The sequence below is a fragment of the Mustela putorius genome, unplaced genomic scaffold, assembly GCF_011764305.1.
Source record: "Mustela putorius furo isolate JIRA1106 unplaced genomic scaffold, ASM1176430v1.1 tig00003834_pilon_pilon_pilon, whole genome shotgun sequence".
NCBI lineage: Eukaryota > Metazoa > Chordata > Mammalia > Carnivora > Mustelidae > Mustela > Mustela putorius.
Window position 1 is genome coordinate 72,867,099 of NW_025421987.1, and position 27,486 is coordinate 72,894,584.

The 27,486-nt window shown below is 41.9% G+C and overlaps 1 protein-coding gene across 1 annotated transcript; it reads left to right on the forward strand.

The window, feature by feature from the left end:
- Positions 1 to 10,973: 10,973 nt before the first annotated feature.
- Positions 10,974 to 27,132, forward strand: CLDN11 (claudin 11). Its single transcript, XM_004756565.3, has 3 exons — positions 10,974 to 11,421; positions 15,830 to 15,994; positions 25,848 to 27,132. The coding sequence occupies exons 1-3, from the start codon at positions 11,196 to 11,198 to the stop codon at positions 26,078 to 26,080; spliced, it is 624 nt and encodes a 207-aa protein (XP_004756622.1). The 5' UTR covers positions 10,974 to 11,195; the 3' UTR covers positions 26,081 to 27,132.
- The last annotated feature ends 354 nt before the right edge of the window (positions 27,133 to 27,486 follow it).

Here is a 27,486-nt window from a genome sequence, read left to right on the forward strand (position 1 = left end):
ATATTTTGGACACTGTTGTTTGGTGCGTATATGTTTACAATTCTTATATCATCTTGATGAACTGCACCTTTTATCAATATATAATATCCCCTGTTTCTTGTAACAGTTTTTGATTTAAGTCTGTTTCATCTGATATTAGCACATTTATCCCAGCTGTCTTTTGATTACTATTTTCACAGACTACAGGCATACCTTGTTTTATTGAACCTTTATTGCATTTCACAGATATTGCGATTTTTAGAAATTGGAGGTTTGTGGCAACCCTACATCAAGCAAGTCTGCTGGTGCCATTTTTCTAACATTTGATCACTTTACATCTCTGAGTGACATTTTGGTAATTCTTGCAATATTTCAAACTTTTTCATTATTATTATATTTGTTGTAGTGACATGATCAGTAATTATGACTGACTGAAAGCTCAGATTATGATTAGCATTTTTTAGCAATGAAGTGGTTTTTAAAAAAAAAAATTTATTTATTTGAGAGAGAGAGAGCGCTAGCAGGGGGAGGAGCAGAGGGAGAGGGAGAACTAGATTCCATGATGAGCTGGTTGCTCAATGAGGGGCTCAATCCTAGGACTCTGGGATCATGACCTGAGCCACAGACAGATGCTTAACTGACTGAGCCACCCAGGTAACTCTGAAGTGTTTTTAATTAAAGTATTTACATTGTTTTTTCCAGACAAAATGGAGTTGCTCACCTAATTGACTATAGTATAGTGTAAACATAAGTCTTAGATGCATTGGGAAACCAAAAAATTCATTTGACTCAGTTTATTGTGATATTTGTTTCATCAGGGTGATCTGGAATTGAGCCCACATATCTCTGAGGTATTTCTGTATCTTTTCCCATCCTTTCACTTTCAACCTGTTTGTGTTTTTAGTTTTAAAGTGTGTTGTACACAGCATATACTTGGATCTTAAAAAAAAAAAAAATCCATTCTGCCAATCTCAGTTTTTTAATTAGAGTTTAATCCATTTATATTCAAAGTAATTACTGATAAAGAAAGGTCTTACTATCATCATTTTGCTACTTTTTTTGTCCCTCATTACCTCCATTACTGCCTTAATTTGGTTTTAGTTGAGTTTTTTGTAATGACATATTTGGAATCCCTTTTCCTTTTCGTTTGTGAAAATGTTCGGTAAACACTTTCTTTGTGGTTTCCATGAGGTGTATGTTTAACATCCTAAACTTACAACAATCTAATTTGAATTGATTCCAACTGATCTTCAATTGCATATAAACTTCTGTTCCTATGCCACTAAATTCCCCCACTTTATTATTATTGATGTTACAAATTACATCTTTATATATTGTGTGCTTAATAACATAGATTTATTATTTTTAATGCAGTTGTTTTTTTAAATCATGTGGAACTAAGGGTGTAACCACAAACCAAAATTACAATAATATCGACTTTTATATTTGTCCAAGAATTCACCTTTATTGGAGATCTTTATTTCTTAAAGTGTCATGTTGCCATTGAGTGTCCTTTTGTTTCAATTGGAAGGATTCTTTCCAGTATTTCTTGTAGGATAGGTCTAGTATCAATGAATTTCCTGTTTTTGTTTATTTGGGAATGTCTTAATTTCTCCCTTATTTTGGAAGGACAGTTTTGCCAAATATAAATTTCTTGGTTGACTTTTCCACACTATTTTGCAGACTATTCCTTATTCTGTGTGGTCACTGAAGTAGCTGTTCCTTTAGTTCATGTTCAGCTAATGTTTTGAAAGATTTCCTTGAATGTCAGGAGCTAAACAGACAAAACAACAAAACTCACAAAAAATATAAAAAGAGAAACAAAAGCAAACAAAGAAGTACAAGCATTTCTCCCAGTCTTTGCAGTTTGACTCTGTGTTGGAGCACTCCTTCAACACTAAGCTATACTTGCTCTCATCCTAGGAGTCAGCCCAAAATGAAAGTTTAAGGCCTTCTTGGATCTTTTCTGGGCATGTAACTTGCCTGGCATGTGTGTGGCTTTCACACACAGAGCTGCTTTTGAATGTTCTAATTTCCCAAAGAATCTCATCCTAGCTTCTCCTTCAGTACTTAGTCTGTGTTCATTTCTACCTTGTTATCTCTTGTGCCAGGCATCTGTGAATTTGTAGTCCACCTTTGCATTGTTTATAAGCAATCCCCACTGCTTTTTCCACTTAAGTTCCAAATCAGGCATATTGAAGATGAGAAACTTCATCAGTAGTTCAAGTATTCCCAGACAAGTCAGAACAGATGTACACAATGATTTTCATTTTTAAAAGATTTTTATTTATTTCTTTGAGAAAGAGAGAGTGCACAAGTGGGCAGAGGGACAGAGGGAGAGAGAGAAATAGACTGCTGAGCAGGGAGCCCAATGCAGGACTTGATCCCAGGACCCTGGGATCATGACCTGAGTCGAAGGCAGACATTTAACCAACTGAGCCACCAGGCGCCCCAGATGTACATGATGATTTTCAAATAAGGTTTTCTCTGCTCCCTCTTGTTCAAGGGAGGGATCTGGAAACTGGGCTGGTGCTTTAAGATCAAGACTACTTCTACACTAGAGAGGGGATAAAAAGGGCAAACAAAACATCCCCAAACATTCTTATCATTTTAGAAGATTTTTTTTTTTTTAATTGGGTGCTTGCTTGGTTGCTTAAAGCTTTTGCTATTTTCCAGAGTACTGACAAAGTTGATGCTGCCATTGCTTTTTTTTTTTTAAATGTTTCTGTGGGAGAATGAGAGCTTAGAGCATCCAGGTTCATTGTTTGACTTACCACTGTCCTATTTAGCCATAGACACTTTATAACCTGATCTTGCAGTGATATATGACTTCTGTCCTATGCTATTGTTCATACAGACCCACTGTGGAACAGTGTAGGAGGGCACTACACAAGAGTGAATACCGGGAGGTAGGGACCACCGGGAGTTATCTTAGAGGTTGCTTACCACAGGATAGGTAATATATATATATATATATATATATATATATATAAATACACATATAACCAATAATATAATAATATATCTATAATAAAATATACATATAACCAAAATAATCTTGGTTGAAACCACAGAGTTGCATACATTATAGCTAGAACTTTGATTTGGAAAGTTTTAAGGGGAGGTGTTTGGCTTAGATAGCAATGATTACTGTTTGCCCTGGCCTGACACAGATACTGGACCTATCAGCATGAGTCAAGCACAACTTCTACCTTGGAGGAACTCCCAGACATCTGAATGGATCATTTCAAAGCAGCATGTCTAAGTTCTATACAGAGGGCTAGGAGAACATGAAGAGTACACTTAGCCTAACATGACAGGCAAGGAGTGTTCCTGTTTCAAATGATAACTGAACAGAACTTTGAGAGATGGGAATTTGGGGAGGAAGAGCTGTGGCTGTGTTGGGAAACCTTCTAGGTGGAAGGATCTACTTTCGGATAGTAAGGATTACAATGTTATACTTTATGAAAGAACAAGTCACACAGTTTAATTTGAATCTTAACAGTATAATGCTAGTAATTTATGTTTTGATATAACCATACAAAAGGTGCTATGGGAACACCTCAGAACTTCATAGGAAAAGGCACATAAATTCCTGTCATAGGAAGCTCTTGAGCTAACTAGTTTGGGTGACTGGAAAATAGTTGCGTGAAGAAGGTCCTTTCCTATAGGGTGAAGGGCAGATATAAAGCACAGGGAATGAGAAAGTGTGGCATTCTTCTATGAGGAACTGCTAGAAAGTTCATTATAACAGGTATGGCTGTTACTTGGAGTGGGGGGCTGTAAAAAGGAAGGGAGAAGTTGCTGAGAGGGTTGTTCACAAAGGGTGTGTGTGCTCTTGCATCTTAAAGGGTTTGGAATGTGTTCCAAAAGTGAAAAGGACTGTCAGTGAGGTAGTGACATAATCATCAGGATGGTCACATAATATATAGGGACACGAGTACTGTTTATAGATCCTTATGGTAATGGATATTTAAAAATATTGAAAGCACTTTAAATTAAAAAATTAAATTTATTTCCTTATTTTAAAATCAACTCATGCGTATTACAGAAAACTGGAAAATGCCTAAAGAATAAGCGCAAGGGAAGGAACCCTCAATCTTACTACCTGAAGGAACTGCTTGTTATTTCAGCATTGATTTTCCAAATATATCTGTATGTATTTAAAAACCAATCTCCAACTGTCTAGATATTTCTAAATGCAATTTAATGATTTGCATTTTGAAATTCATATTTTATAATATGTTTACTTTTTTTAAAAAAAGGTAAGCTCTACATTCAATATAGGACATGCACTCATGACCCCCAAATCAAGAGTCACATGCTACTGACCGCATCAGCCAGGCACCCCAACATATTTGCTTCTGAACTGAACACTTAATTGAAATGTAAATTGAAAAACTGGGGGTGCCTGCATGGCTCAGTAGGTTAAGCCTCTGCCTTAGGCTCAGTTCATGATCCCAGTGTCTCCAGGATGCAGTCCCTAAAGAGGCTCCCTGCTCTGTTAGGATTGTGCTTGTCTGTCCCTCTCCGTCTGCCCTCTCATCCTCCCCGCCTGCTCATGTTCTCTCTCTCTCTCTCTCAAATGAATAAATAAAATCTTTAAAAAAAACCGAATTGAATACACTCTTAACGATTTTCTTAGTAGACCTTTAGAAGCTGGAACAAAGAATATACGTATTTAAAGCCTTTGGCTATATATTGCTGAATTACTTTTGTGAAAGGATGTATCATATTTTAAAAATTTTTTTCTAAAGATTTTATTTATTTATTTGTCAGAAATAAAGAATGAGACAGAGCATGAGCAGGGGAAGCAGCAGGCAGAAGGAGAAGCAGGCTCCCCCTGAGCAAGGAGCCCCATGTGGGACTCAATCTCAGGACTCTGGGATCATCATGACCTGGGCCAAAGGCAGACGCTCAAATAATGAAGCCACCCAGGTGTCCCTATATCATGTTTTATTAGTATTTTGTAGCGTTCATTCTTTGTGTTGTTTTTATCGTATCACTTTTATATAGCATTAATGAGAGACCATGAGAGCCCTCCAGTGGCCAAGCTAATTTCTGCAAAAATATTACCAACGGTAGAATTAAAAAGGAATTGTATCTAGTTGTTAAATTTTAATGACAAAAAGAGCAAAGTGCTAGAAATATCTTGGCTGTTAAAAAGGCCTTCTCTCCTTTAGTTAGAGAACAGATGCGGTTTGCTTTCCTTTCAAATTCTTGTTCATCTGCTACCAGATTATGAAATGTTTTGAATTTCACTGCTTTGTTATATGAAGATTATGCTGTTTCAAACAGGTTTAAAACAAGCTGATTAACTACTTATAAAAACTAATATTAATTGAGTGGTTATATGTGTTAGGCACTGCTCCAAGGATTTTACATATAGTAATTATCATGGTTATTGTAAAATAATTACTATTTTAAATACCATTTTACTAGTAAGAAATAGAATATTGGTTACTAAACAGAATAACTTAACAGAAAGGTTAAATAGCTTGCTCAACTAGTTAAGTAACTAGTAAGTGATGGAGCTAGGATTCCAACCCAGTGCTCTTAACCACCTGCTCTAATGTCTCCCTTAGATCTTAGTGTCCAGGAATGTTCTCATTCAGGATAATTCATAAAGTAGAAACTTTATGTAACAAACTAATGAAAAATTGAAAGAAAATAATTGGTACAATTGAGACAGGATTCTCTTCTAGTAATTCTTTATGGAACAGTATAGTGTTGATAACGTAATTTATAATCTAATATCATGTATTGAATGAATAACAAGAGGATACATGATGATTTTGATTATTCTGTAACTCATACATTCTTCAGTGCAAGATTTACAGTTTGACAAATTGCTCTATATTTTGATGTCTTAGGTGGGTAAATGGAAGAGAATTTAATTTCAAAGAGAATTTAATAGTGTGGACTTCGAGTCAATTGTCTCATTTTTCTTTTATTACTTACATACTTCATGACAACTCTACTTTCAGAAAAATGCGATCTCCAGTTTGAACTAAAAATATGGACTGCGACTGGTCTTTAGGACATATGAGTTTATAGCGTCCAGTGTATTCTGAAACTTCTGATACAGAAGCAGATGAATAGCCGTTTGAAGGCAGAGGACAGAAAACATTCTGGAAAGGGCTCAAACCTAACAATCCAGATGCAGCCTTTCATTATTTTGCTTCATCTTTAAGTGGAAGGAGGGGAAATCTGGAATAAAATGGCCTCTGCAGGAATGGTTTTTAATTGCATCACGCAGGCCAAGAAATGGGACCCTGAAAAGGCAACCCCCCTACCCCCAGTAGCTGAAGTCGAAATTCTAGATGGAAGAACTTTGTGAAAGTGCTCTGCTCTCAGTGAAGATACCTTGACTGAGCCAGGATCTCTAGGTAATCAGAGATTGTCCTGCTTGAGACCTGAGCAGCACACGTTCCTTACTGGAGAAAGCTCTTCTTTACCAAGCACAGCAGGTGGGTACTGAGACCACAAAGGGCCTTCAGTCTGCCTCTTGCCTGCTCTCACACCAGTTCCGATCCCTACCTCCTGATTTCTTCTTCTTCAGATTCCCAGCTGCTATGGACTAAATGTTTGTGTCCTCCTGCAATCACCGGTTAAACCTAATCTTTCAAGGGTGATTAGGTGACGTGAGTGTAGGCCGCCTAAATGGGATTAGTGCCCTAACGAAAGTGACCCCAGAGAATTCCCTTGACCCTTCTATCATCTAAGGACACAGCCAAAAGACTGCCGTTTATGAACCAAGAAGAGGATTCTCACCAGACACAGAATCTGCTGATTGGTGCCTTGATCTTGTACTTCTAGCCTCCCGAACTGTGAGAAATGTTTCTGTTGTCTATAAACCACCCAGTCTATGGTATTCCATTATGGCAGCTGGGACAGACTAAGACAGCATCCTAGTGAAACTTGGAGGCCAAATGAAGTCTCTCCTTTTTTGGGAGAACATTTCAATCAGCTCCATTCAAGAGATATGGACAGAGTGCCTCTGTGTCTGCCAGACACTGGGCCACACTCAGATTTCAGTGATCAACAAAATAGACAAAACCCCCAAACTCACAGGCATTTCATTTAAAGTCTATGAATGGACTTTTTGGAGACATTTGCTTACAATTTTGGAGATATTTGTTTACACTATGAATTTGTGCTACAATATTTCTAAAAATGTGTGTGTCTTTGAAATTTTGTGTTACAACTAGAGGAATTATCCTTTTAAAGGGGGTCCTACTAGAAGTATTTACTTTTTAAATGAATAATCTCATCCAAGTGGTATCGTATATGTCCTATGTTTTCACGTTTGGTTTTCTAAAGAGAAGCATATTTCTTAATATGTGAGGAAAACTTTTTTTTTTTTTTTTTTAAGATTTTAAGTAATCTCTACATTCAACATGGGACTTGAACTTACAGCCCTGAGATCAAGAGTTGCAGGTTCTACCAGCTAAGCCATACAGGCATCCCTATGAGGAAAGCTTTTTACAGAGAAGTGTATACTGCATTTGGGGCTAATGACTGCGCATTGGCATGTGGGAAGTTGCTGTTAATCTTGGTTCTCTGCAACTCATAGGCTACTTTACACAGAAAATGTTTTTTACCAACCATGCAATGATAAAAGACAACCACTAGTAGTCGCTGCAAGCTCACTCCTTTGGCCCAAATTTTGCTTTCTAGGTCGGCTTTTGCTGCTTGTCGGCAGACCCGCTTGCCAAAGGCATGTGCGTTCATGCTCTAACTGAATCACAGGCATGTGACTGACTATGTTCAGGTGGAAATGATAGAAGAACAGTTAACCAGGCCGTCTTCTTTGTTCAGTACACTTGTGGGGTTTAGGTCAGTGACCGTCATTCTCACGCTCTCCTTTACATATTTTTGAATAAGATTTTTTAAAAAAGATTTTATTTATTTGAGAGAGAGAGAGAGCATGTGCAGGGGGAATGACAGAGGGAGAGGGAGAAGCAGAATCCCCAGTGAACAGGGAGCCCAACATTGGGTTCGATCCTGGGATCATGACCTGAGCTGAAGGCAGACACTTAGCCGACTAAGCACCCCTATTTTTGAATAAGATTAAGGAAGGAAAGATCCTTCTTACACTTTCAATAATGGAAAGAATATTGGACTTAGGGTTGGAAGACCTGGAATGGGATTTCAGCTTTATGTCACTAGTTCTGTGCTATACAGTCAAAATGTGAGGAGCTGGCAAGACAAAGTTTTCTGAGAGAAAATTTACTGGATAGACCTTGTCTCACAGTACTGGGGACCCACTGTTGACAATTATCTGGGGTGACTGGACTCTGAGAAACTGCCTTTTGTAACTAAAATGGTACCTGGGTTTGTGGTAGACTAGGAAGATCAGTTTATTAAGTTATGCTATGTGGGAAGTCGTTTTTTAATCAAAAGGAAGTCTCAGGGAGAAAAGTCACCACAGCCAAGGAATTTGGATGATTTTTGGAAAAGTTCCTCAGCAAAAATAGCTTCAGGGACTTCACTGTACAGAGCAATTTGGAGTCTCGCCACTATACCATCTCCTGCACGTCCATGCTGCCCTACTTCCTTTCCAAGGGACAGATTCTCTCTTTATTTGTGGCTAATTTATTCAAAGAGGTTACACTTTGCTGGTCTTCCTTCAGTGGCCTTTTGTACATCTGATTCTTTAGACATTCATCTTAGGATTTCTCTTCTGTTAATAGATAATGATAATTATGGCCCAATTATTTTAGCTTTAGTCTTTATCAAAAGCAATTCATATTTTCCATTGATCCATTTTACTTATGACTATATTAACAGTGGTTAACATTTATAATATATATGTGTGTATGTATATGTATGTATATATACATATACAAAACTTTGTATAAGTCCTCTCACTTGACCTTCACAATAACCCTATGAGTCATCTGCTATTCTCACTTTATAGATGGAGTACCGGAGAATTACATAGGTTAAGGGACAACACAGAGATAAAAATGGAATATAAATTCAGGAGGTTCCATTCCAAGATCTTAACAACCTCAAAGCTCTTTCTACCATTTAGTGTCTTGAGTTCTGAAATTTGGCTTTACAAATACCTCTGAGTGTGTGACCTGTGGTTGACCTGAACATTGTTAAATTCTGATTGGTTGAATCTTTACTGTTAGAACGTTAAATGCTAATGGAGTTACAAGAGTGCAGATTTCACAGTTGCTTTCTCAATGAATTGATGTTGAATGGGTTTTATGTTTTCTATTGTTCTTAATACAAAAGTGCTCTCTCTCTTTTTAAAATGTTGTGAGGAAATATCTGAAAACATCCAGGTGACAAAATGCTCCCAAACACAACGGCTTCCTCAAAAAACAGACATATTCTTGTACAGTAGTTTCCACAAATCAAATTGTATGAATGCAGGGAGAACATAAGATGCAGAAGCAAGAGTTCTGAATCATTATGCAGGTTTACTGAGCATGTACTCTGTACCAGATACTGTTTTAAGTTCTGTATGTATATTAACTCACCTAATAATCAAGAAACCCATGAGGTAGCCACTATTTTCATCCCTATTTTACAAATAAGAAAACTGAGGCCGGGAGAGATGAAGCAACTTGGTGTCACAGCTAGAAAGTGGTTGAGCCAGGATCTGAAGCCAGGCACCCAGTCTGTATTGTTACAACTGGGCTCTCCGGGTGTTCTTCAAGCTCTCCTGCTTGAAGCTCTGTCATCTATTTGTCAGCCTTTTCTGCTCCTGCGTTGGATTTCTTTGGGCTTTCTTCCAGGCTAGTTTTCCCTAGAAGACAGTGATTGGCCCTGACACCCAGCATAGATATGGGAAAGCTTAGTAGCTGTGATTTATGATCCATATCTTAGATTTAGATTTAGAGGATTGAATAGGAAGTTTTTGTGTCTGCTGAAACCCTCCTCATCTTTAGATCTCATGATTGTTAATAGAGGGATATAATAAGATATGCCAAATGTATCAAAGGGGATTGAAACCATTTAATGTAAACACAGCTGAGAAGGACTTCTCTGCATGAAAAAAAAACACGGACATATAATGGGTCTTATTTGATTCATAGAGAGAAGGAGGCTTAAAGGTGACAGTGATGATAAGTACACTCCTAGCATGCTCACTCTAGGCTAGGCAGAGCTCTCGGTGGAGCGCAAATATTAACTTACAGTCAGCCTAGCTTTGAATGTGTCAAATGGGGAACTTGAGCCTTTTAGTGATAATCAGGAGAGGTGCCAAGGAATGGTTAACCAGGGAAAGTGAGATGGGCCCAAGACCTCTCCCTCTTCCTAGCTGAGTGACCTTGGGCAATTTAATCTCTCATGCTGTTTCTTTACGCCTATTACGGGTAAACATTTGTTCCTATCACAGAGGGTAGTTATGAGAATGAGGCGATACAGGAATATAAACGCACGCACACAGTACATGGCAGTACAGCTGGATAAGTTGTTATTGTTATCGACACTGGTATTATGGCCATGGCCACCTGTGACGCTTGTCACCCACAGTAAAGGATCATTTTCTTTCCTCTAGTATCCCTGGAATGCTGGGCGCTTCGCCTCTGTTTCTCAGGACAATTCTCAGTTCATCCGTTGTTACTCTCCTGGGCGGCGGAGGAACTGGACCAGGCCCCCTTTCCAGGACGCCAGTCCCTGCTCTCAGCTGGGCGGGCAGACCAATGGGGAGGAGAGGAGACCGGAGCGAAGACGAGACCCAGAGCCAGAGATGTGAGACGGGCGGCAAGAAGAGAAATAATTTGCAGCAAAACAGAGCCCACGCCTGATGTTCTCTCCATTTCTTGGACCTGGAACGAATTCTTTGACTTCCCAACCCCGGGCCGCGCGACGCGGGGCTGAGCGCCGAGGCCTCAGCGCCCCCCTCCCTAACCCTGCTCCCCGTACATCCCACCCCGGGCCCCGCCCCGCGATTGGCCGGCTCGCCCGGGCCGTCACCGATTGGCGCTCGCCGGCCGGGTCCACGGGGTTTAAAGAGGGGGGCGGGGGCGCAGTGCCCAGCCGCGCCACTGTCCCCGCCGAGCGCGTAGTGCCGTCGGAGCGCGGCTCTCAGCCTTTCCCGGCCTGCCGCCGCCTCCAGCGTCCCGCAGCCGGCCGTCGCCGGTCAGCCGCTCGCGAGCGCAGGGGAGAGAGGACCCGGGCAGGCGCCGTCCGGTCCCGGGCGCGGGCACAGCTAGTGAGGGGCTAGGCCCGGGGACGCCAGGGTGGCGGCCACGATGGTGGCCACGTGCCTGCAGGTAGTGGGCTTCGTCACGAGCTTCGTGGGTTGGATCGGCATCATCGTCACCACGTCCACTAATGATTGGGTGGTGACCTGTGGCTACACCATCCCCACCTGCCGCAAGCTGGACGAACTGGGCTCCAAGGGGCTGTGGGCCGACTGCGTCATGGCCACGGGGCTGTACCACTGCAAGCCCCTGGTGGACATCCTCATCCTGCCGGGTAAGGACCCCACCTCTGAGTGGCTGCTCCTAACCCTGATCCTCGGGACAGACTGGGGATGGGTGCATTTGACGTTTCCCAGGAACGTATCCCAGAAACGTTTTAAGGCCTTGATGGACACATTTTTGACACCTTCAGTCCCACCATGTCTAAAAGGGATTAGGTAGCCCTGAATTTAACTTCTCCCAGCCTCAGTTTCTCTTGTCTGGAATTTGGGATGATAGTAGGGCTCCTGACTGAGCCACCCTGAGAAGTTACTGAACTGAGACGTGGACACATACTTGGAGCTCTGTCCATGTTAATAACTGTCACCCACCTACCCCATGCTCCCACCGTCAGTGGGTCAGAAGAACTGTAAGCCCCCCTCCCTCCTTTTGAGTTAGATCCCACCCAGAACGAGGACGAGGAGAAGGGAAAAGCTAGCATTCCAGCCATCTGAACAGTAGCAAGCCGAGTTTCTCAGGTCTTCGTGGTACTGGTGAGGAGTCCCGGCCCTCCCAGTTCCCAGCAGGTGGGTTCCCTGGTGCATGTCAGTCCAGTGCATGCCAGTCAGTGGACCCCGGGGGCCTGTCTTGCTTTCCCCACCCCTTGCCCCCCGCAGTGGAAATGTAGGTCCGCTCTCCTCCCCCGGTCTGCACCTCTCGGTTCTGATAGTCTGATAGGGAAAGGGTGTTGCCTCCCGGAGGGCGCGCTCATCCTGCGGTGGTGGTGGTGGGGGGGATCTGCCGTGGGTCGCTCGCTCCCATCTAGATGTCTCTGAGAGGGAAGAGGAGAGAGTTGTCTGGCCTCCACCCCTCCACCGCCAGCTGGCGCTCCCCCCAGCCCCCCATCTTCACTTGCTTCTCCTTGAACAATTCTGGGCAATGGTTTCAATTCAGATGTAACCCTGAGCCAGTTGGGTGATTGGCTAGGTAGCAGGCTCCCCTTCGGGGTTTTGCTCTTTATCTCTGCCCTGCCAGCGGATTTAACCTATACACGATTTGCCTTCTCTCCTGCTAGCCTTTGAGGATGGTGCATATTTATTTATTTACTTACTTACTTATTTTTAAAGATTTTATTTATTTATTTTGAGAAAGAGAGACAAGAGAGGGAGAGAGCCCGAGCTAGGGGAGGTGTGGAGGGACAGGGAGGGGCAGAGGGGGAAGCACACTCCCCAGGGAGCAGGGGTCCTAGTTGGGGGGACCCCATCCCAGGCCCTGAGATCATGACCCCAGCTGAAGACAGACAATCACCTGAGCCACCCCCGCATCCTGATGGTACCCATTTAAAGGCCTATCCTGAAAAAAAAAAATTGGGGCTCCTGGAAGGCTCAGTTGGTTAAAGGCCTATTTTAGTTTCCTTAATGAGTGGAGTAACTGAGCTCCAATGCCAGTCTGGGAGGCTTTGGCTTTGTGCCATCTGCTGGGGGAGCCTTTAGCTCCCTGGAGACTTTGTTCCCCACTTTAAGCCTCCCCACAAGTTTCTCCTATTTCCCAGTCCTTGGAGCTCGAATCAATCTCCCCTTCCTCCTTGCTGTCCTAGTATTTGAGTCTTATCATCATCAGGGCATATTTTGACTTTTTGTTCATTGTGAGTCAAGTTTTTGTACCACATTATAAATTCCTTAAGGATAGAGATGTCATCCTGCTCTCTTTGCATCTTCTGTACCAGGCACTGATGCTGGAATACAGCTGGTGCACACAGTGCATGTCAGTCCTGCCAAGCACTATCTTCTTTTCCATTTCTTAGAAATAAAAAAAAATTTTTTTTTTGTTTGTTTAAATTAACCTCTATACCCAACATGGGTCATAAACTCAGGACACGGAGATCAGTTGTCACTTACTCTATTGACTGAGCCATATAGGCACCGCTTCTACTCCATTTTGAACTTTCAGAATGACAGAGGTCCCAGGAACCCAGATCTGCACTCACCTTCACCCAATGGCAGCCTTGGTAGACCGGGGTTAGACTCTGGGAGCCAATGCTCATCATCTGGATGATTTAGAACAATTTACTAGTAATCTCTGGGAACCCCAGTTGTCTTCTTTAAAAATCAAAATGAAACCAACCACCTCTCTTTCAGAGTGGTTTTGGGGGATTAAATGATATGAGAAATGTAAACCTCCCTTGACATAGTAGAAGCTTCATAAATTGCTGCTGTAATTTTTTAATTAAAAGCTGGGCATGGCATAAAATTACTCTTTTTTTCTTTCCCCCAAAGATAAGTCTCCTGAGCATTCAGAGTCAAGTGGTTTATTTTCAGAGAACAGACCATTCTACAGATGGACTACATTTTAGGGAGGGTCTAATCCTTCCTGCTATCCCCCTACCTTGTACTTGGGTGGTTATAGGAACAGATCTTGGTCTCCATCTTTGATTTTTCAGACGTGGCCCTGGCCTTGAGTACATAGCCTGCACCATGAATTTCAGAACCTCCTGTGTTCACCTTGGCTTTCCTACAAGCTGCAGGGGCACTGGACTTCGGTCAGAGGTTCTGCCGCAGAATCCTCTGGCTCTTCCCTAGGGGGGTCTTCAAGTCAACAGACAGTTGATTGATTGTTTAACTTTCATTTTAAAGAAGCTGAGATGGGCAGTGGCTAGAAGAGTAACCCTGAATTCTGGCAAACTAGATCTTGCTAAAAGACAGTGTTGCAGTTGGGGCTTAGTGCACAGGGCAGGCTGGCCAGATTTGGTACTAGAGTCTTGTGTGTGTGAGGCAGAAATCGGGACTCATTTTTGGCTTGGTCTCTAACTTTACCTCCCCCAGGCCACTAGCCCTAATTCCCTCTGAGTGGAAAAAGGGAGAGCAACAAATACAACCCCCCCTTTTTTTTTTTTTTTTTTGGGAGGAGGGAGAGTGTTTTAATGAGAAACAACACATTTAAGTCTGCCATATTCTGCCAGTATATTGTCAGATTTATTTCACATAAATATTGCACATATTGTAATCTGTTTCTTAATGAAGTTGTTACCTGGCATTTTGTATGACAGCATAAAGTTCATTTGGTTTTGCTCCACTCTTATTATTCAACTTCTTATTCCTTCGTTCATACTTGTATTTTTTTTTTTTTCATAGTTGTATGTTTATATCATCTGCTGTGGGACTGTGTTAGCTCCAGGAAGACCAAGGCAGGTGTCTGTCCTCTAGGAATTTTGGGGGCTGGAGAGATGCCTTTTTTTCTTACTTCCTTCCCTCCCTCCCTTCCTTCCTTTTGTAAAGATTTTATTTATTAATTTGTCAGGGAGAGAGAGAGAAAGAGAGAGAGAGCACGCGTGCGCAGGGGAAACAACAGGCAGAGGGAGAAGCAGGCTCCCCGCTCAGCAAGGAGCCTGATGTGTACTCAATCCTTGGATCCTGGGATCGTGACTTGAGCCAAAGGCAGATGCTTAACCGACTGAGCCACCCAGGTGTCCCTGGAAAGACGCCTTTAAAGTGATGGCCGATGGTTGTGGAAACATGCCCAGGAGATTGGCTGAGGCAGGAGATGGCGCCTGACCATCAGCAGGCGTCAGGATTCATGAGCACAGCAGCATCGGGGGAAAAACCAAGAGAGGAATCCAGAGTCTTAGTTTAGTTCAGTTAGGACCACATACTATATACAATGGGAATTAAAAGCACATGGTTAGGGACAAAATCACCTCGTACACCCGAAGATAAAATGACGGCACTGCCACAGAGAAATAACACCAATACTAATAGCTAATCTTTTTGGAATACTTCAGATGTGCCAGGCACTGTTCTAAACACTGCATGAGTTAACTAATTTAATCTTAATTGAATTCTTTTAGAGAGATATAGGCACTACGACCATTTCTTCATGATCAGTGAGGAGAGCCCTTGGTAACTTGCCCGCAGTCACCCAGGCAGAACGTATCAGGAGCAGGCTGGAATCAGCACAGATCATCACAGAAGGCATCTGGGAGGGCTTGAGTTTTAATCTGACTCTTTTGTAAGGTGATGTAATGGTAAGGTGATGTAATGGTATAGTTGGACTCTTGGCCCCTTAGATCTTGGGAGCCAGATGTCTCCACTCAGTCTCTCCAGCCTCCTGCCTCCCTTGTTGGTCACTTTAAAAGTTGAACATGTGGGGCGCCCGGGTGGCTCAGCGCATTAAGCCTCTGCCTTCGGCTCAGGTCATGGTCTCAGGGTCCTGGGATCGAGCCCCACATCAGGCTCCCTGCTCAGCAGAGAGCCTGCTTCCCTCTCTCTCTCTGCCTGTCTCTCTGCCTACTTGTGATCTCTCTGTCAAATAAATAAGTAAAATCTTAAAAAAAAATGCTGAAGATGTGAAGTGATCTTCGACAGCATTTACATGCTAAGTCCTGGAATGCAGCCAGAGGAAGGTGGATGGTGTTGAATTCCCTTGAGCCATGGTGTAGGCTCCAAGGGGACCCTTGGCTAATGCTCCTGTCATTTTCTTGTGTCCAGGCTATGTCCAGGCCTGCCGAGCCCTGATGATTGCAGCCTCGGTCCTGGGGCTGCCTGCCATTCTCCTGCTGCTGACGGTTCTCCCCTGCATTCGGATGGGCCATGAGCCCGGTGTGGCCAAGTACAGGCGGGCTCAGCTGGCTGGTGTGCTGCTCATTCTGCTGGGTAAGAGAGTTTTCTATGTAGCTCCCCAACTTGGAGTGAATGCGATGAATCTCAGATCTTGCTGCTGCTTCATTGAGTTCAAGAGGCATGGGAAAGGCAGCTGGGTGTATCCACCCGGGAAAACCCCCCGTAATGTGTATCTCTTTATGTTTCATGGGTTGTTGAGGCAGAGGGATAAGTAATGTCTGCAGGAGTCACTGGACATGAAAAAAATTAAAAAGCAAAAGGAAAAAAGGGTTTTGAGGGTATACTTAAGAGAGAGACCAGGGGACAGAAGAGAGTGACACAGTGGCCGTCCACTCAGGCTTCACAGTGGAATCCCTTTCTTGGGAACACCTCCGCCCAGATCCCAGCATTCAGAATTACTGGGCATCAGGCCAAGCAAAGTGGGTTTTTTGAAAGTTTCCAGGTGATTCTTATTTGTAGCTACAGTTGAGAACTTCATTTAATATGTAAAGAAAGAGTAGAGAAAGAGGAGGGCAAGAGAAAAGAAAGATGCAGAGGGTGGTAGATCACTACTGATGATTCAATTATTTTATTTTGTTTTAAGATTTTATTTTTAAGTAATTGCTACACCCTGTGTGGGGTCCAAACTCACAAGTTCAAGATCAAGTGTCACATGCTCTACTGACTGAGCCAGGCAGGTGTCCCTTAATCTTTTATTCAGTAAGGACTCATGGAGCATCTGAGGGCCAGGCATCATGGTTGGCATTGAGGACACAGGGGGAGAAAGGCATTCTCTGTTTTGAGTGTCCCTGGACATCTCGATAGAGTGTGGCATGGGCTCATCTAAAAATGGCGCAGAGGGTGTGCACACACATAGGAAGGAACCTGAGCCAGACTGGAGATCCCCAGTGATGAGTGTTGAGGGTCGAAGAGAAGGTAGTCAAGATCATGGATTGAAGGGAGGATGGGGGGACGGCCCCAGGCCGAGGAAATGGCATGAGCTCTCTCAGTTTTCCTGGTTGCACCTGCACACAGAGGGTTTAACAACCTAGGGAGGATCCTTCTAGCTCTGCTCTTTTCAGTGGTTTCATTTCATTCTACTTTTTTCTTGAATGCTAATTCTGCCAGCACATCTTAAGTCCTAATAGAAGACATGAATTTTAAGAACACCAGCTCTTGTTGCAAAGTGCACTGATACATTCCTGAACAGCAGCTGGTCTGTCTGTGGGTTAGGCATAGCGTCAGCTTCTCCTGAGTCCAGGAATTCCCATCCCCCAACTGGTATCAGACTAGATGTTGAAGGGGAAGGGTCAGCGTGACATGGGTCAGTGCCACTAAGTAATGGTTGGCCACAGTGACTTTGGTGAGGTAAGGGGACGTGAGAGGGAGGGGTGCTATTTCACAAGACTGCAAAGGGATGGAGGTTTTCAGGGACTTGTGAAGCCACAGAGAATTCAGAGGAGGGGCTTGTGTGGGTGTGTGTGGGACTGGGCAACAGGGGTGAAAAGACCAGAGGACCACTGTCATTTCTGGAGAAGAATCTGGGCATGGACATTTTGGTTCCAGGCACAAAGAATCTGTGTGGGAGCGCCACAGGGAATACAGAATCAGTGTCAGGTGATTCCCCTAACTCACAGGGTCCTCTGTCACAGTGTTTTTGGAGGTCAGATCTTTACATTCAAATTCCCTTTCCAACAGTTAGAACAAAGCTCTACACGTAAATTGGTGTGCGGAATCCAGGAGGATTCTCATTCTAGGCAGTTGCCATTGTTACCTGCCTCACATTAGGCTCTCTCTGTCTCTGAGGATGCCAGACCAGCAGGTGAATCTGTTGGGTTAGCTGTTCATTTTTAGAAATTCTGGCCTTCCATATGAGAGTCATAGAATATCCACTAAGAGAATATATGGAAAAAAAAAAAAAAAACCCAAACCCTGTGGAAAATAAAGATCTAAAATCAAGTATGTATGGATGAGTTGGTATTCAAAAAAACCCTAAAAACAACTGAATCATCCGAATGAGTAATGAGGCTTATCAAACGAACAATAACAACCAGTTGTTTGAAACTTCCTAGCTGAATTAAAGTTTTTTTTTTTTATCTTTTCCGAGTGGGTTGGTTGGTATACGTGCACAGAGTCGTAATGAGGAATGTGAGGTGGACCGGCAGTGGTGTGAGTTCCTCAGTCCCCCATTACTGCCTGGAGTGAACACATGGAGGGCCTTTGAGGGCTCGGACTTTCTCAGGGCAACTGCAACCTTCTGGCCACTCGCTATTAGGATGGAGTGAGCACACTACCCTCTTGTAGCTTTGAATTTCCAGTGTTACCTGCTGCCTCTTGGATGGCTCCTGTCAGATTTATTTCTCAGTGGGTCACGGCTTGCCTTCAGGTTGGATGTTGTTTTGACTGGAACCAGTCATGGCACCCGCTGGCCTCTCTGGGTCTTCTCTGGAGCCTAGTGCCTCAGTTCCCCTATTGGCAGTGGGTGGGAGGAGCTAGAGTGAGTGAAAGCTCCCTTTGTGTTGCTTGGGATTGGCTTCTAATGCCTGCCCTGGGAAGCCAGTGCTGGGCCCCTGTTGGATCCTAGGGGTCACCAGTAATGCCCCAGTTGAGGTGTGGTCCCTGACCAAAATGGACTGGGCAGCACTGGGGGTTTGGGGCCTGGGCACTGAAAACAATACCGAAGCTAATCTGGGTATGGAAACTGTATGCACTATTAATTAAAGTCAGTTCTTCCTGACCCTAAAAAGTTTTATTTTTCCACAAGCTTAAAAAATCGTGTCTGTTGTACAATAACTTTATCTTCTCAATAGTTTTAAGTTTAATGGTGTGAGGATTTGGTCCTGCTTTGGGGGAAGGAATGGGAGCCTGATGTAGCGGACTCCTCAGAACTAGGATGGATCCAGGCTAATCTCATCGGTGTCTTTTTAAGAGCCCCTACCAAGACAGGAGGTGCCTATGCCCTGAGCTGCTTTATCTTATCACTGGGAGTGGGACCAACTGTACGGAATCTCAGATCTCCTACTTTGCAGCTATGTGAACTGGGACAGTTACTTAATGTCTCTGAGCCTTTATATGAAAAGAGGTAATGCTTATATCTGAGGTTGGTAAGAATAGTGTAAGGAGGTATGCAAATTATTTAGCCTGGTGTCTGGCACATAGTAAGTCCTCAGCAAATGGTTGCTATTATCATCGCTACTGTTATCAGTCCTCTAACCGTAGAGGAAATAGAGAGCTAACCCAGAGGGCCATTGAGTATTCTTTTGATCATGTCTGATTCCTGCGGGGTAATCTCCATACATGACACTGGTCAGAAGAGTCAGGGAGCTGTTCCTGGAAATGCTAGGTCCTCTCCTGGTCTAGTGGAGACATTTCCATTGTTTGCTTTGTAAAAACCAGATCAATAAATAGTTGGGAGTTTTTTTGCCCATCCCATCATAGGAAGTCATGTTAAACTACCCACCTAAAAACGGTCAGGCTCAGTTCTGGTCTGATCTCATTCTCACTTCACTGTGACTTAGAAAGTACTTGATTGGGGTGTTTCTTGGGGAGACGGGGTAAGGAATGGAAGGAGAGGAAGTATATATTCCTCCTTCCGTGGGTTCCTCTCATTTCTCTCCTCCTCTTTCAAATTATGGCCGTAGAATCGTATTTTGTTAAAAAAAAAAAAAGCTGTTTTTAACTTGGAACTTACAGGTCAGTAATGGAATTGCAATAAAGTAAAGGGTGTGTGCAAGTGTGGGAGAGATTGATCTTGTCATGCACACAGAATCAGATGTCCTAGGAAAAGCCACCCTTCAGTTTGGAGTAAATAGTGATGCCCTCAAGCCTGGATGGAGTCTTAAGAGAAGAGATGGAAAGAGCCTTTCTCTAAACTCATTAGCTTTACACAAACAAGCTCATAATGTAAATCAAATTTCATATAGGTAGTGGAAAGGTTGTGGCATCTTTAGTATGGTTGTGCCTTAAAATGGCCCTGTCGGTACACTTGGAAGAATTAACTGCTTTATGAAGTCTGTCCCATCCCTAAGTTCTGTGATTAAAAACAAACAAACAAACAAAAAAAAACAACAAATAAGAAGTTTTTTAAAAAAAGTTATGGGGAAAAAAAAAAGATAATGATGTGTGAAATAGAAATAAAAGGAAAAAATGTCGACAGCAGGCCAGGAAAATAATGTCGTCGAATATTCCATTGACTTCATGATTGTTTTAAATATTAGATCTTCATAAAAGTTGTTGTGTAAGAGGAGTATGTCCTTTGGCAGCTATGTTTTCTTAAGTCAAAATTTAGAGAATCAAAAATTAAAAAAGAAAAAAGAAAAACTAAAATTTTTCTAGATTCAGATTATCAGGAAACAACAAATAAATGTGACTCCAATAGCTTGTTAGAAATCTTTACTTGTTGCCTTGAGTTAGTTGGAACAAAGCTAAAGTTAGTTGCTATTTAGATAATAGCATCAGTTGTAGAAGGCAGCAATAAGTGCATTGTCAAATGTTTAAATAGAGGGAGATTGATTATTTATTTAAAAGATTTTATTTATTTGACAGAGACAGTGAGAGAAGGAACACAGCAGGGGGAGTGGGAGAGGGAGAAGCAGGCTTCCCAATGAGCAGGGAGTTGATATGGGGGTCCACCCCAGGACCCTGGGATCATGACTGAGCCACCCAGGTGCCTTGGGAGAGAGATGTAAAAAACAGTTTTTATTGTGGAAAATTTCATATGTACCCAAAAGTAGAAAAAATAATATAACCCAAACTCATTCTCAATAATGAACTCATGGCTAATCTGTTTCATTTATGTGTTTTTTTTCTTCCAGTCCCCAGAGTTTTTTTTGAAGCAAATCTCAGATATAATATCAAGGAAGATTTTCTTCCAGTATTACTTATATCATTCAGAGTAATTTATGTGATTTTAATGGAAATATTTCTTTGTGCTAGAAATAATGCTTTCAAAGGTACTGTGAGTTCTTAGCTTGGAAAGTGACAAAGCCTGAAATCAGAGGTGTTCATTGGAGAAAGGAAGAAATAACAGAATCTGGGCTCTTCTGCCTTTTTGGACCTCTTTGTCAGTCTTTCCCTCTCTCTCTAAATTGCCTTGAAAGTCAAACACACATTTACTAATTTTATTTAACTTCATCACGTTTATTTAACTATGTTACTATATGTCATCTAATCCCTAAAGAAATAAAAAGCTGCAAGTACCTTTCATTGCTCTACAGTTCCCTCTCCAACTATTTTCTGTGTTTGGCTACATGAGGATCATTGTTAATTTAGTAAGACTGTATTCTATGAACTAATGAACACATTGTATTACATTATTTGAAACTTACCAAAAGAGGCAAACAGTTTTATTCCATGAAGAGCAGCGAGTTCTACTTGTGAGAGCACCAAGTCCGGAAAAATCTGTATCTACACGGTGAAACCTTCTTCTTCTCTGCTCGCCTCCACCTCCTCCTTTTCTTTTCCTTTCTTTTTGTCTCATCTCTTCTCTTCTCTTCTCTTCTCTTTTCTTTAATATTCTTTTCTCCTCTTCCTCCTCCTCCTCCTCCTTCTTCTCAATTTTCACTTTCTGCTCCCTCCCAAATGACAGATTCCTGCTCCCCCCACCCCCATGTGCGGTTAACTGTTGCATCTTTGGAAGGTAGAAGAAGAGAAATAGATTGAAAAATCTGAGTTACTGTTAGAGACTTACTTTAAAAATACATTGTGCTGGGGCGCCTGGGTGGCTCAGTGGGTTGAGCCACTGCCTTCGGTTCAGGTCATGATCTCAGGGGCCTGGGATCAAGCCCCACATCGGGCTCTCTGCTCAGCCGGTAGCCTGCTTCCCTTCCTCTCTCTCTGCCTGCCTCTCTGCCTACTTGTGATCTCTCACTGTCAAATAAATAAATAAAATATTAAAAAAAAATACATCGTGCTGACATGAAAAGAAAAGCAACAAAGATTCTCTTTCTTTCTTCAATTTTCTTTGCCTTATGGATAACTGACTTTTTTAGGAAAGCATTTTCTTTATTTTCTCCAAATAATTGGGAGAAGAATTATAAACTCTGTGTGTGTGTGTGTGTGTGTGTGTCTGCAAATAGAAATAAATCTAGCCAGCCTTCTATATCATTAAAAGAGCCAAACATTATTGCCAGTTTTATTAATATTTCACATCTTTTAGTTAAGTAATGACTTAACTTGCATTTTAACTTCACTGATGAAAACATCCCCCTTTCCCTTCAAACCATGCCGAAATTGAGTAAACTCTTCTTTTTTAGTTTCTAAACATTCTTCATTCTGAGTTCACTTGAAGGTCACTGTTTCCAGCGAACCTCTCATTTCCCTTCATGTTGTGTGGCGGCCTGTCATCTTTTAGTGGTTTTGATGTGGTTCAACTTTGAGAGCCACAGGAATCCACCCAGAGTTCATTTATCTACTAGGAAATAATGTGACCCTGCTGCCGCTCGTTTGCCTTGTTTTGCATGGATTATAAAAGAAGGAAGTCTTTAATGAGGTAAATCATGAGCGTGTAACTTTAAGTGTGTTAAAGTCACATTGCAGTTTTATGATTTAGAAAGTCAGTTTTGATGTGTTTGAAGTGGAAAGTAGACTTGAAATGAGACTGTCATCCGTCCATCCACCTGTTCCCCCATTCAGTCCTTGAGTTTCGTTATTTAAGCATTCAGACATTTTCCTGATGTTTCCTTCTTCTAGTGAATTACATTAGAATAAAATCTAACAAAATCCCTAAAACAATTGAAATCAAGGCTGATGATTATTTTTGGAATATTGAGCCTGATTCTTTCCCCCATGTGAAGATACTTTCATTATTTTGCTTAAGAAGAGGGGAAGAACTAGGCAATTTCTTATCTTATTTTATATATACAGATCATATATAAAAATATATATATCTTTATTTTATAAAATCTGCAGCAAATCTACATTTGAGTTAGGTTTACATGAAGTGTGGGGAATCCTTGTGCGTGTGTGTGTGTGTGTGTGTGTGTGTGTTGTATGTATAATATGAAGTAACTGAAAAATATAAAACTTAATTTGAACCAGAAGCTGTTTTGAAACCAGGCTAATTGTTTATGGGAAAGATCAGTTGAATTGAACCAAATCAGTTGTTTGGGAAATCAGATATATATTTTTTTTCCTATGGAATTCAGCTATTCCCTCCCCACCTTTTCCTTCTAATCAAGCTTGCGTATTTGGAAACCTTTGCTAGGTTGCTGTTTTGCTCAAGCAGAATGAGCCCCCCTTTGGGGGTCCAGGGTTATGTAGTTGGATTGTGTATTGATGTGAAGAAGCTAGCACAGTTCTCTCCGGCTGAAACACTCTAAAGGAGTTTCTATTTCTTGTCCTGACTCAGAAAAAGACTTTTTTTTCTCTTCTTTCTCTGTGTCTTGCTGAGGGTATGCCAAGGCATTCTCAGTGAGGGAAGCATTTGGAATATGTGGCTGGAGGAAGAGAGAAAAAGACTTTTTCCCTGTATCTCAGGCGTTTGAGGCTCTAGGCTGGAAAGGAAGATTCAGTTGATACTGGTCTTTTTGAGAACACTCGTTCACGGAAGGACAATATATCGCCACAGAGTATCTCATACAAACCTATTACAGAACGTGGCATGATTGTTCTTACTCTTTAAGAAAAAATGAAGCCATTAACATATGGATAGATTTTTGCTTCTTAGGTAATTTATAAGAACTGAAGTAGTGAATAGTTCATGATTAATGGAGTGAATTTTGGCTCTTAGAAAGTCAAATTGAGCAACTAAAACCCCCCAAATTAGCTTTCTTTCCTCTAACTTCTACTAGGGATCTATGCTTTTTAATAATAGGAATCACATCTGTCTATGTGTATTTATGCCCAGCTTGTGGGGTGAGCTTAGTTTATTGTCAACAAGAGCCTCTTACAAGCTACACAAATGCACTAAGACGGCTGAAGAGGTCTTTCAAAGTGGGTAAGACTTCAATCTTCTCTTCAGTTTAGAACTAATATATGAGGCTGTTAGATTTGAGTGCTTCTGTTTAAAGAAAAATTATACTTCTTCTCTGTGGGCATAGAGGTCAGTCAGAAAATCACTCAGGGTGAGTGATTCTATCAAATTTTGATTTCCATCAGAAACGCTTGCTGATATAAATTTTAGCATTATTTGTTCCATTTCTTTGAAAAAGATGGATGGTACTTTGATAGGAATTGCATTAAATGTGTAGATTTGGTGAGTGCTGTGAAGTGTGTAAACCTGGTGATTCACAGACCTGTACCCCTGGGGATAAAAATATATGTTTATAAAAAAAAAATTAAAAAAGTATTTTAAAAAAAATTAATAAAACCTGGAACAGAAAAAAAAAAAAAAAAAAAAGAAACGCTTGCTGAGTTGAAAGTGACAAGGATCCTCCAGGTAGCAAATGTCGCAGTGCCCTGCCTTGAATTTATCGAAGGCTCTATGGCTAATGATTGGCAACCTCATCACCATTATTTTTTTGATCTGCCAACTTTAATGGGTCATCCCCATTTCAAGCTTCAACTAAAATTTCTTTCCTGCTTGTGGCTGTGAGAAATCAGATGACAGGATGTGATGGAGCTCCTTTGTCTGGAGTTGTGCTCTTCAGCCCATTAGCCACCAGCCACATGGGGTTATTTAAATTTTAATTAATTAAAATTCAGAACACAGTTTTTTGATCTCACTAGCCCCATGAGAAACTTTTAAGAGCCCATGTCGCTTGTGGCTACCTTATGTGACAATGCTGGTGTAGAGGTTTAAATATTTTTTTAACATTTTCATAGGCTCCTGCCTGTCCTTGTTTTGCTACATTGCTTAGGAGGAGAGGAAGAACTAAATGATGCAAAAGCTGTTTCTTTTTTTTTTTTTTTTTTTTTAAGATTTTTATTTATTTATTTGACAGAGAGAGATCAGAAGCAGGCAAAGAGGCAGGCAGAGAGAGAGAGAAGGAAGCGGGCTCCCGGCTGAGCAGAGAGCCCGATGCGGGGCTCGATCCCAGAACCCTGGGATCATGACCTGAGCTGAAGGCAGCGGCTTAACCCACTGAGCCACCCAGGCGCCCCCAGAAGCTGTTTCTTATCCTGCTCTTTAAAACCTAAACCAAGTCTGAAAATTAGACTGGTTGGTGGAAGACCATAAAATTCTGCCATTGTGACTCATCACAACAGATATATCACCGTAAAATCCTTGCACAGGTGAATTCTTTTACTCCGAGCATTATTTGTGTATTTGCAAACAGTGTAACACAAACTCAGACTCTTAGCCGATACTCCACTGATGTCTGGCAACAGTCCACCACAGCAAGAGAACTCTCGGAGCTTCTTCAAGGTCTTTGTAATATGAATTGACCAAACTGAGAATACAGAGTGGAAAAATGAGGTGGGCATCCTTTTATTTCTCATTTCCGAATACATCAGGCCATCTAGTCATTCAGCCGGTGTGTAGTGAGCACATACTCTGTGCCTCAGAGTGAGGTAAACACTGAGTCTACAAGCATAAGGAGGACATGGCCCCTGCCTTCAAGGAACTCAGGACTTGGCATGGGAAATAGGCATGTAAAGAATAATTATAATATGATTAGGTAAGCATCATCATAGAATTCTAAGTATAGATACATAAAGTGAAGATATGTAGGTAAACGCAAATACCCATTTTTTGGCTTCAGGGATTTATTTCTGGGCTTTTACTTTGGAGTTCTTTGGTGTCTGTTGAAAAAATAAAGGACCTAGCAGTTTGACCCAGCTTTGGATCGGCGCATTAAACAGATGCAAACCTATGGGCTTGGACTGGGAGCAGAGCTGTGTGTACGGAGCTTTTTGCAGTTGGCTGGAAGCTAAGGGAGCGTGTCTGCAGAGTGAAGGGGAGCCTGCCCGCTGTGTTTGGTGTGGGACGGGCATGCCCGGTCACAGCTCTCTTTTGTCTCCCCAGCTCTCTGTGCCATCGTCGCCACCATCTGGTTCCCTGTGTGCGCCCACCGCGAGACCACCATCGTGAGCTTTGGCTACTCCCTGTATGCGGGCTGGATCGGGGCTGTGCTGTGCCTCGTGGGTGGCTGTGTCATCGTCTGCTGCGCTGGAGATGCCCAGTCGTTTGGTGAAAACCGCTTCTACTACTCTTCGGGCTCCAGCTCCCCGACTCATGCCAAGAGTGCCCACGTATAAGAGGGCTGCTGCCTGCCTACCCAGGTGCTGCAGATCCCGGGCCCGTGGCCCCGGTTTTGCTTGCCACAGGCGGGGGAAGCCCACTCCACTGCCAGGCTCCAAAGCCAAAGCTGTAGAAAAGCATCCCATCTGGCATGTTTTAGTCTTAATACCCCCTCCCCATTTGTTGCGTTAAAAGAGATCTTAAGTTCAGAAAATGCCCACACACTTTTCTCATGGTTTTGCCCATTAATAGCTCTTTTCTTGGGCATTCCTTTGTTGTTCACCTATATATATATACATATACACATATATATGTATATGTATATATATTTCCTCTCTTTCTTTAAATTTTAAATATCTTGTAAACATTGCTGAATTGAGTGTAGAGAGAGAAATAAAAGACACTTTTCAAACTGTTACAGATGACAATGGGAGCCTCATAAATATGCCTCTCTGTTCACTCCCTCCTCTTCGGCTCCAAGGTCATTTAGTTATAAGCGATAGAGAAAAATAGAACCGGGGATGTGGGGTGGGGAGGGAAGGGATTGTGGAACTTTCCCTCCATGGGAAACTTCCCTTTTGTAAGTTGAGGGCGAGGGTGGGGATATTTTTTAGTTTGTGATTTTACATTTATCTGTACATACTTTTTCAAGATTGATCATTTTTATAACCATGGTTTTCCTGAAATTCTCAGTTCATCAGTATGAAGGAAATGAACCAAATAAGCTTTAATTATATGATAAATAACAGTCCAAGTGAATATAACTCTAACTGACATACCACAAAATAGTTTTGATTTCTGGGTTTGTATGATGTAGTTTTTAATCCTACACTTGCATATGCTTCAACTTAACACATTTTTAAAGTTTCTTCCCCTTCTCTATTTTCATTTTGTTAGCCATCTTGCAGTGGTGTTGTTTAACATAAATCATGCTGTTGAATTTGGCTTTACGGGTGTAAACACTGATGTAGTGTATCAGTATCCAAGACCCCAAACTCTCCAAACAATGATGGTGCATTTTGTTCTTTAAGTGAAACCCGTGCAATAAAATAACAGACTGTGTGCAAAAGTGACCTCCATATTCTGTCGTGTCCAGAGGGGCCATCTATGAATTTTCACCGATTTCATTAATCTCTACTAGTAATTTATAGGGAACCTGGTCGTGACTCAGGAACAAGGCATTTTTGCGGCTCCCTGAATAAAAACGTTTGGTCTTATTCACAGGACCACGGTGGTCCTATGTGGTTATAAACGTGAAATCTTGGTGCTCTGTAGGTTTCTTTAGTGGATCAACTTTAAGTCATACATTAACAATCAGAAACCAAGTCCCTAGCATTACACAGATAAATGCCTTCATCTACTTTGAACACTTAGTAAAGAAACTGACTACGTATAAAGGAAAGTATAAAACAAACCCCCTATA